This window comes from Nycticebus coucang, chromosome 18, assembly GCF_027406575.1.
Source record: "Nycticebus coucang isolate mNycCou1 chromosome 18, mNycCou1.pri, whole genome shotgun sequence".
NCBI lineage: Eukaryota > Metazoa > Chordata > Mammalia > Primates > Lorisidae > Nycticebus > Nycticebus coucang.
Window position 1 is genome coordinate 22,183,605 of NC_069797.1, and position 10,090 is coordinate 22,193,694.

General features: G+C 53.2%; 2 protein-coding genes and 1 long non-coding RNA gene across 6 annotated transcripts; 1 reads left to right on the forward strand and 2 right to left on the reverse strand.

Annotated features, from left to right (window-relative positions):
• The first annotated feature begins 3,211 nt into the window (after positions 1–3,211).
• LOC128569517 (uncharacterized) lies at positions 3,212–6,980 on the forward strand. The gene is made up of 2 exons (XR_008375421.1): positions 3,212–3,439; positions 6,788–6,980. It is a non-coding gene; the product is annotated as an uncharacterized LOC128569517 (long non-coding RNA).
• Positions 5,298–8,140, reverse strand: C18H17orf49 (chromosome 18 C17orf49 homolog). Of its 4 annotated transcripts, none has more exons than XM_053567597.1 (6): positions 7,985–8,140; positions 7,704–7,798; positions 6,923–7,024; positions 6,071–6,261; positions 5,760–5,864; positions 5,298–5,541 (listed from the first exon to the last, which is right to left on the reverse strand). In XM_053567597.1, the coding sequence occupies exons 1-6, from the start codon at positions 8,003–8,005 to the stop codon at positions 5,537–5,539; spliced, it is 519 nt and encodes a 172-aa protein (XP_053423572.1). In that variant the 5' UTR covers positions 8,006–8,140; the 3' UTR covers positions 5,298–5,536. The 4 variants fall into 4 exon arrangements, with proteins under 4 accessions (XP_053423572.1, XP_053423571.1, XP_053423574.1 ...); XM_053567596.1 differs by having other exon boundaries at positions 5,298–5,545; XM_053567599.1 differs by lacking the exon at positions 6,923–7,024.
• A 215-nt stretch (positions 8,141–8,355) lies between these two features.
• Positions 8,356–10,077, reverse strand: RNASEK (ribonuclease K). Its single transcript, XM_053567600.1, has 3 exons — positions 9,861–10,077; positions 9,078–9,154; positions 8,356–8,700 (listed from the first exon to the last, which is right to left on the reverse strand). Exons 1-3 carry the CDS (start codon positions 9,936–9,938, stop codon positions 8,559–8,561), a joined length of 297 nt encoding a protein of 98 aa, XP_053423575.1. The 5' UTR covers positions 9,939–10,077; the 3' UTR covers positions 8,356–8,558.
• Between the last annotated feature and the right edge of the window lie 13 nt (positions 10,078–10,090).

Here is a 10,090-nt window from a genome sequence, read left to right on the forward strand (position 1 = left end):
GGCCAGCGAAAATAGATGTGTTTGCTTTTGGAACGGGGTGCCCAGAACCTGTTGCAGGAGAAAACGAATATATCAAAACTCCCCGTTCCAATATACTGTGTTAAGGGAGAAAAGGGGGCGCCCACGGAGGCGCTCTGTTTGGGGAGGAGATAGTGGGCTACTGTGGGATCTCAGACAGAGGCAGCAAGTGGTGTGAATGACAGGCTCCTCCAGTGGGGCCTACAAAAGGTGGGGGGGACTATGACCGGGCGCGGTAGGGAGAGGGCGGATATGATTTCTAGTTCGTTTCCTTCCATTGTCCTGCTACCGGACGGCTACTGCAGCTGCTTCCCCTCGAGGAGGTGGGGAAAGCCCCGAGGTGGGGGCGGTGAGAGACGCTCAGGAGACCTGGGCGTCCGGCCTCTCGCTCCAGACTCTTTTGAATCCTTTCAGGGATCCGGAGGGACGGACTCCCGCCCCAAGTCCGCTCGGTCTCCCCCAATCCCAGCTTACTGGGCACCCGCCGGTCGGCTACGTTTTGAGGCTGGCTAGACGCCGGGGTCCAGCGCGGCAAGAAGGCAAAGTTCGGCAATGCTTGGCTCCCTCCACGAGGGGGCGGGCGAGCACTAGCCTCGCCTCGCCGGGTCGTCTCCACCCTGCTTGGGGTGCGCTTAGACCCCGGCGCAGGATCGATTCAGTCTGGGCGGCTGAAACCTTCGGCTTCCTCCCCTATGCGCTAGTATATTTTGTACTTCTGTCTCCTAGGAGGGATGTAGGGTTGGGCCGAGGGGACTTTTCCCTCAGGCTGGGGTTCCTACCTGAGGTGAGAAGTCCACGGGCTTTGGGGGCAAGGGGAGAGGGTGGGACAAAAGCGGGACCTGAGCCTGGGAGCACAGAGTTTTCTTTTCTAATCAAGGTAGATACTACTACCCAGATGTCTTTGGAGATATTTTTATTGAATATGATTATGAAAATTGGGCGGAGTAAACAGAAAGGAAAACAGGGAAGAGGGGTCAGGAGGAGCCTGACAATCCTGATTTTAAGTCCCCTATCTGAGAGAGAGACATGGTCACACTCTCGTATTTTGTTTGGGGAGACTTTCTAGGGAGGCAAACCTCATTTTGGGCGGCGGGGTGGGGGGTGGGGGGCCGCTAGAGCTGTCTTCAGCTGCAAAACAGGAGTTCCTGCGATTTGGGCTCAGGAGAATATACAGTTGGCCAGGAATGACTGACCATCATCAGTGGTGCTGGATATCCAGGCCTGAGCCCTCCTCTTTAGATTTGAGTGTATCTTTATTTAAGTGTATGAAAGAACTGCTGAGAAACTGGGAATTGGGGACCACTAAGGATTCAGGCTAGGGAAGTGGCTTTGACATATGAGGGTTTCTTGGTCTCTGCCCAATTTGGAGGTAGGAATCAGACTAGGGCCTCCCTTTGGTATCAGGATAAAGTGTTACCTGGTCAGTTGTGGGGTGCCTGTTTTTTATGGGGTGTTGATTTGATTTGATTGTTAGGGGCATTGGGGGTTATAGTCAGCCTGGAGGGCACAGGGTAAATCTGAGACATAGGGCTGATTTTGAAGCTACATTAGTTTTGGAAGTTCTGATGGAGACTATAGTCATCTCTGTCACCTTTGACTATCACAGCAGTTCTCAACCTGTGGGTCGCCACCCACAGAACTGTTATTAAAGGGCCGTGGCATTAGGAAGTTTGAGAACCCCTGGACTATCAGGAGAGCCAAAGTACTGATGCCAGTTTCGGGATGCAGTCTTTTGGGGGTCCCATATAAATTTCAAGGATCAGATTAGGTTGGGGGGACATGAAATTCAGTTTGGAGTTTTAAAATTAGTTTGAGGTAGATCATAGGAAAATGGAAGCAAGTTTGAAGGCTGTAATTGGGGGGCCTGCGAGGCAGAGCAAAGTTTTATGTTTGAATCTTGTAGAAACTCACTTTGATGGGGGGGATGTTCTTGTGTATGCATGGCTAGCCAAGAAGCTTTCTTCCTGGGGGGAGAAACAAGGTGAGGGTCCCCAGGGTAGGAGACTCTAACTTGGGGGTGTCCTTATTTTGGGGGTATTTTGTCACTCTTTGGTGATTTTGGTGAAGCTGAGGTATGGATCATGAGGTGAGACTGATCTGGAATTTCACTTAATTTGGAACACAGTTCTGCTTTGGGATGTCTTTTGCTTATAGCTCCCCCTCACCCCAGATTCTAGGAATTTCTCTCTTTAGTGTACCCCAAATAAATCCAGGATTTAAAGGGAGAAACTTGAAAAGGGTAGTATCTCCTCTTATTACCATGCGGCCTGGATAGATCTGAGGGAGAAAAGGCAGTTTCAAGCGCTGAACCCCAATTTCTTAAGGGAGCATACCTCAGTTTGGGGGAAGGTGGAGGAACAAGGGATGTCTCTTGGTAAAGTGTACACCCCTGGCCAGGGCAGTGATGTTTCACCTGTGTTAAAGAGGGGTGGTGGTGGGGTACAAGAAGGTGATCCCTGTAACCTGATTTTCTAGGACAAGAGCCCCAAACAGAAAGCAGACAGGACTGGGAGTATGGGTGAGATGAGGGGGGAGGGGCTCCCAGCGGCAGCAGGGGCTAGAGGGTAAGCCAGGCCAGATCTTCAAGCCTGGGTCCCTGCTCTCTTCGGCTCTCCTCCCCTCTCTCCCTCCCAACGCCCACCCCCCCAACCCAAGGAAAAAAAAAAAACTGCCTGTGCAACAGCAATGGCAGATTCCAATCCTCCAGGCTTTCCTAAACCACCACCGAGACCAGCCGGGGGGGAGGGGAAGGGAGGATCGGGCTTCTCTGCTTCCTTAAGACAGGAGCAATGAGCTTGACCTCCTGGCCCCTAGCCCTTTGAAGAGTGTCCCCCGCTCTGGAAGCCAGGTGTCCTGGACCCCAGCCCCCGAGCGGGGGTAGGGGGGGGCCTGGAGAGACGGGGAGGAGGAAGGAGGGAGTGACTTCCAAAATTGGCATCGGGACAGAGCAGGGCTGGCGGGAGGCAGGCAAAAGACGGAATTTTCCTGAAAAAACGGGGGTATCTGAGGACCCCAAATTTGGGGAGCTAGTCCAGGACCGTCCTCCCAACATCCTAGATTTTTTGGGGATTTTTTGGGGACCCTGGGACCCCTCTAGATGGGGTGAGGAATGTAGTGTTGGGGGAATCTGACTGGGGCATTGCAGCTGCCTCTCCCGCCGAGTTGGAGACGGATGGGCTGGGACGGGTTTTGGGGGGGTGTCCCCAATTCTGACTGGGAGTGGAGGAACCCCCTCCTGAGCTTTCTTGTGGGGGTCCCTCCTCCCCAGGGCACTCCTCAGCCCCTGAGCCAGCCGAGAGGAAGGAGGCCAGCGATGCGACTGGGGCAGCTCCTTTCTCCTGCACCCCAAATGTGAGGGATGCACCCCAAATTTTGCTCCTTTCAAAATAGGGGACCAGGATCTCAGGGGAGAGTAGCTGAGGTAAGTGGGGAGGAAAGTGTCCCCTGTTTTCAGGAGAGACGTGGCGGTTGGGGGGGAGGTTTGGAGGTGCGTGCTGGGGTGGGGTTGGGCTTTGTCAGTCTTGGAATTGGGGGGATGATTGGAGAGGCTTTCTCTTACACCCCTAAACTGCAGCCCCTCAGGTGGAAACCAAAAGCTGAGACCAGAGAGCCCTCAACATCCCCAGCCGTTAGGATAGTGCTTGATTTCTCTTTTACCCCCACAAAGGCTCTGCCGAGGGTGGGAGCTGGGGGCAGCTGTTCAATATGGGGGCTAAGGAGGGTGGAGAGAGGTACAGGAGGCCATGGCAGGGTTTGATGTAGGACAGATAGGGGTTTCGGGGGTCTGGCATCCTTGGGGGCCTAAAAGAACTGCTTATATACACCACCTTAGATCATTTTTGATTGCTAAGAGTTTTGGGGGGTGTGTCAGAAGGGGGAGCGGTAAAAGGTGGGATGAGATATGGGAAGATAACTTTTGGGTATTAGAGGATATTATTTTGATTTACAGAAGGAATTTTTGCCCTTGGATTTGCTTTTTTGGGGGTGCTATTTAAAAATCAAGTCCTGGACAAGAGAAAAAGCCTGAGGGAAGGCCTAGGGTGGGGACTGGGGATAGAAATATTTGTCTCAGCTTAAACGTGGCTTTCTGGGGTGGGCCTGCTGCTTGGGCCTGGTGATGGGCTGATGGAAGTTGTTGTGGGGGGGGGCGCTTGGGTCCTGTGGCCCCCTGGGCAGTGGAAACCACACTGGGGGTTGACTACTAGCCCCTAGGTCCAGATGACCCTCTTCCTGGGCCCTGCTTCTCCCCTTTCCCCCTGGCCTCCATTTCCTGTCTTTGGCCTCCATCTTGTGGCAGGCCCAGGGCCCAGGGCAACTTCCGGCCCCCCTTTCCTAACCGTGTTCCAGCCCCACCACCTCTGGACTGCCAACTCCCAACCCTGCTGTCCTTGGCCCTCTGTCTCTCCTCACTTTTCTCTTGGGTTCTGACCCAGGGAGGGGAGGAACAGACATAGGAAGCCTTGGGTCTCTGCCTTTGCTGAGTCGGGAGGCAGTTTCTTGGTCCCCTACAGTCATTTCCCATTTATTCTGCCTCACCCCACCCAAGGGATCTCCTGAACTGAGTTCCTACAGAGGGAAGATGGTCCAATCTTATTACACTGTGAACTCATCCCCGTCCCGTTGCTATTTAGCTCCTATCCCTGGTTCCTGGTTTTCCCCAACTGTTTTGGAGGCCATGTTTGCCTCTTAAGCCTTCTCTATCTCCCTACTCTTGATGGTGGTTGTTGTTGGTGGGATCTTCCCATCACTGTGTTGTGCTCTCTTCCTCTCAACCCAGCCCAGTCCTGCTCCCGCCCCAGCAGCACACTGTGGTTTGTACGGCACTGTGGCCACGTCCAAACCACACTGTGGTGTTAGAGCGAGGGTGGGGGAGGCACCGCTGAGGCTTGGCCTTGTGAGGCCATCCTGGAGAAGCAACACAAAAAAAACATCTGGGGCCTTGCGACAAACTGCAAGATGGGGAAGAAGGAGGTGGGGTATGAAAGCACTGAAAACAGCCCTTCTAAACTTCCCAGGGTAGGCTCAGGAATACTGTCTGCCAGAGACTTGGGAGTCAGTTCTGCTACCAGACAGCAAAGTGGAGTCTTTGTTGCCCACACCCAGCTCCTCTGGCTCTAGCAGCACAGAAATATTGGCACTGGGAAGCAAATCTGCCAATATTGGCTGTGCTGCTCCAGGCAGGGTGGCAAGAACTACTGAGGAGGGGCTAAACCCCTGAAGGTTGAGGAGAAAAGAGGCAACAGCCCTCTCCTGTTAATGTTTAGCAGACAACACCAAGCTAAGAGGGAAATCTTTATTGTTTTCTATAAAAATGTCCATCAGATGGAAGGCAAAGGGGTTGGGGGAGACACTTATATAGGGACAGCAACTTTCTGGCCCTCTCTTGTGCAGTCCTTGCTCAGAATACCCCAGCAATCCAACAGGTCCAGGGTGAACAGTGAAAGGGGTCAGATGTGGCAGGCTCAGTGGGAGAGTAGAGGAAGATCAGCAGAGGTCATGAGAAGGCCAGAATCCAGGGTCAGGCTGTCTGGAACAGGAAGTAAAAAAGGCCGAGATGGAGCAAGCCCCAAGCATGCTTCCAAGACAAGACCTCCCCAAAACACTGCTACTTACTGACCCAATCCCCTGTACTGTGTATGAGAGCACCTTCTCTTCTGAGTCCTCTGTATAAGGGAGAGGCTCCTGCTGAGACCCTCCTCTCTCTGCCCCTTTGGCTAGTATAGGAGGAAGAGGATGCCTACCCTGGTCGAAGCTGAGTTTCTTGGCTGGAGGAGTCTCTCCCAGCCCTTCAATGTCCACTAGGTCACTGTTGCCATCGGAGTCGTTCAGAGCACTGAGTGTCACATCTAGAAGGAAGACATAAGCTAGATTCTAGGTTTCCCTGACTATTCCACACCCCTCCAACCCAACTTCCCAAAGCTCCTTCACCCCTCTGCCTCTCTCTGGGGACCTCCATAGAAACAGATCTGTCCTCCTTTGACACAGGCCCTATTCTCTCACTGAACCTCAGCTGGGACCTTTAAGCCTTAGGCAGCAACTCCACAGCCCTCACCAGCCTTCTGTTTCTTTATGGGCGGACCCCCAGCCTCAGGGACACTGGAGCTGCTGGGTGGAGGGGCAGCTGGAGGAGGTGACAAGACACCAGAAGCCACCTTCTTGGGCCCTTTCTTGGGTGACTCAGTTGGAAGAGGGATGCCAGAGTCTTCATATACCTTGCGTTTCACAGTGGCCTTTATCTGAGCCCTGAAGAGAAGAGAGAGCAGGTTAGGAATTATCATAGAGGCTGAGGCAAGAAGGAAAGGGAGGGGAAGGGGTAATAAACCACTCTGAAGGAATTCTGGGAGCCCTTTCCTAAGAACCAGGTCATGGCCCCAACCCATTAGTAGTGTTCTCATTTTCCTGAAATTTTGCATGCACTCAGGGCATAGGCAGTGTGAAGAATGAAGTCCTTGAACTAAGTAGTGGTAAAGGTCTATCCTCTAATTCTCTTCTGGGAAAGATATATGGATGTTACAGGCCACCACCAAGTAAGGCTTTGTGATTTACAGGTAGATTGGGATTGATCGGCAGATCCTGCTCACCTGGTTCAGAATCATACTATCTCTGGGAATACTGCAGTACAGCCTCAAAAGTCTATAACCAGGGAACTCCTATTGTCAAATGAAATAAATGAGTATCTCAGGGAAGCAAAAATCAAATTCTTGTAAGGTCCTGATTGTCACAGCATTTTAGGAACTTCTGACCAATTGTGGCAATTCTAGTCTTTCAGTCCTCAAGGGGATTCTAACAAAACTAGCAACAAAGTAGGAAAGATGAGCTGGAAAGGAGTCCTGAGAAAGATGGAACAACGGGTAAGGAGGAAGAAAGCTGCCCACCCCATTCTCTGCCAGCCACCCTCCCTCACACTGTCCGTTCCTTGATGACACAGCTGATGTGATTAAGATCGTCCCCAAATCGCTTCACAGCAGCCCTCAGCATCTCTATCTCCGTTTCCGTCCACTTCGCACTGTCAGAGGGGAGAGGGGGGATAGCAAAAAAACAAACAAACAAAAAAAACACACACACACCAAAAAAAACCCGGCAGGAGGAGGGGTGTGGAGCCAGCCCACAGGCTATGCATTCCACAGCCTACCAGCCACCTCCTCCCAATCTATGGGCCCCCTTCCACTGATGCACACAAAGGTCCTCCTTGAAAAAAAAAAACAAACTCTTAAGCCTTTGCGGGAACCCTGAGGATCCCCAACCTCATGAAATCTCAACAGCCTCCACCTTATAACATCCATCTCCCCAAACAACGTGAAACCGGTGCTGTAAACCTCACACTGAAAGCAGTCCAACAAGTAGGGTCCTTACAAGCAGAACCCCTGAACATAGTCTGCACGTAGTCTGCCAGAATTCCGTTCGAACTGGGGGTGGGTGGGTGGTAGTGGTGGTGGTGGTGGTTTGTGGTCTGCCGATATGCAGCATAGTAGAACTGGGAAATATGAGCCCAGGTTATGGGCCTCAGTCTGTATTTTTATGTCATTCATTTCCTTCATTCAACAATCATTTATTAACACCTACTCCGCGCTAAGCCAGGCACAAAGAGAAACTAACATCTGTCCCTGTCCTAGAGAGAGTCCATGTCTGTGACTGAGTCCACGCGTTCGCTCTCTGCGTCCACGTCCCAGTCCAGGCTCACGTACCCCGCAGGTGAAGAGTCGGTCACAGGATGTAGCTGCATCGTCAGCTCCCCGAGCTTGGTGAAGGCAGCGCCGGCAGCGGAGAAGATCTCTCCGACCTGGGGGCGGGGCACCGTTCTGGGGGGCAGGCGCACACCCCCATCGCCGTCCCGCCCGGAGCCCCTTGCCCCACCCCATGCTCTGCTCCCGTCCGCCCCCGGAGTGGAAGAGTCGAAAGTCAGCTGGGGGGGCACCCCCGCCCTCCCGTGGCCGCCAGGGAGCGCTGTACGCAAGGGAGGTCGAACCTTTGTGGACGCTGACGTCATGGTCCCGCGCGCCTCCTCACGGAGACGCCGCCGCTACCACCACCACGCGAGCCCGAACCACGGAGAACCCGGCGACTGAAAAGCTCCGGCTCCCGCGCAGGAAGTCCCGCCCTCCCCACGGCCGATTGGTTGAAGCCCGGCCCCGCCTCATCAGTCGTAGTCGTAGACCGCCTTGGCGCTCCCAGGGAAGGAGAGATGGAAGCCACCGCCTCACTTCCGCCAGGCTTCACTCCACTTCCGTCCAGGGGTCGGGATTCCCAAAGGAGGCCGACCTCTAGCAACAGCCCGGTGTCCGCCCTCTTACCCAAGCACAAACAAGGCTTAAGAGAGCAGATTCTCTTTATTGTGGTACAGAGAAAGCAAAGAAGATGGAGAGAGAGTGAACGGCCAGCCTCCGTTCCCCTTGCTGTAGGGCTCGAGGGGGAACAAGGGATTCAGTCTCTAGCCAGGGAAACCCAGTCTCGGAGAGAGCGCTAGAATGGGTGAGACAACCCAGGTGAGGGTGGAGGGAGTCTTTAAATAGAGGAGGAGGCTAGAGAGGGAAACCGGACCTCTAGCGCACCATATATTCTTTGCGCTTATTGAGCCGAACTTGGCAGAATGAGAAGCCTCCAAGGAGGAGGTAAAGGCCCGCGGCGATGAAACAGTTGTAGCTCACTTGCTCGTAAAGGTTGTATATTTTCTGGGGGCCATTCCTGGAGGTGGGGATTAGACAGAGAAGTGTTAAACCTTAATAACTATAAAGGTTTACAGAGCACTGACCATGAGCCAGACACCATTCTAAGAGTTTTTAAGTATATTATTAAATCTTTTTGACCACCATATATGATGAGTTCTATGACTGTATCCATTTTGCAGAGGTGGACTGAGGTACAAAGAAGTAAAATACCTAAAGAGGCCACACCTACAGTGGTGGGTTTAGGAGGGCTGCTGAGTCTGGCTCCCAATGTGACTGTATTCTGAAGACTTAAGCAGCTTTCCTTTGCCGGTTTCCTAACCTTGGTGCCCCAAACATCCAGCCTCCCGGACATAAATTTGCCCCCAACGCCGCATCCCCCATCTGATAACTTACTCGAAATCTTTCTCTGTGAAGGGAACGTCCTCAATTAACACAGCGGAATGGACGTTGAAAAATATTCCGAGCATTATCTGAAAAATCAGAATCGCTAGGTTGTTGAACTCGGGTACCTCCTGGTCACTTTCAAAACCCATCCCATTTCTAATGTAGCCACAACACCTGGGCCTGGGATTAACCAGAACAAGGTAGGCTTAGGGGTGGTTGTTGTTCGATTCAGACTCAGCCACCTGGAATAGGGATTGAAATGGTGACATTGAAACAAGTGATTCAGGCAATGGCAGGAATAGTGAGCAACCCGTCTTTCCCAGAACCCAAATAATCCTCCTCCCCAAAGGCGTCATTATCACGGGACAGTGCGGCAGAGGTGAGGGAGAACCGGCACTTCTTCACATTATTCGATCTTAGAAGTCGGGGGCGGCTAAAGTCCTGGAGAAACAAGGCCCAGCCACAGATTTCGGTTGCAAGCACTCCTTTGCTCGCCTCCTCCCCATAACGTCCAACTCAAGCATCCGTTAGGAACCTAACTCTTCTTTCTCTTACCTTTAGGGGTTTCCAAATTTACGAGCCTCGGCTCCTCCCATTCCTGCTTTCACCTCCCCACCCTGCGCCAGTTCCCATTTCTCAATCTCAGTTCTGTCCTGTTCTTCAGCGGCCAGTAGATCAACCCACTCCTCCAACCTGCTCGGTGCCTTCTAAGGCCCAGGGTTCCCTTGCCTTTTAACCCTCCAACCCCGGAGCCCCCAGACCCTCTCGATTCTCATCGGGGAGTCCTCTCACCAACATGATCACTCCCCAGGCGCTGAGGACTATGCCGCAGGCAGCCAGCTTCGGCCCACAACATAGGAGAGTCGCCATTTAGAAGGAACTCGGGGATCGTACCGGGGTGAGCCGGGTGGAAAGGCGGTGAGAAGCAGCCCGGGATGCGCCCGAAGGGCTGCGGGAGGGCGTGGCCTTCGGCCCCAACCATTGTGTCAGAGGGGGCGGCAAGGGGAGAGCGCCAGGCACCT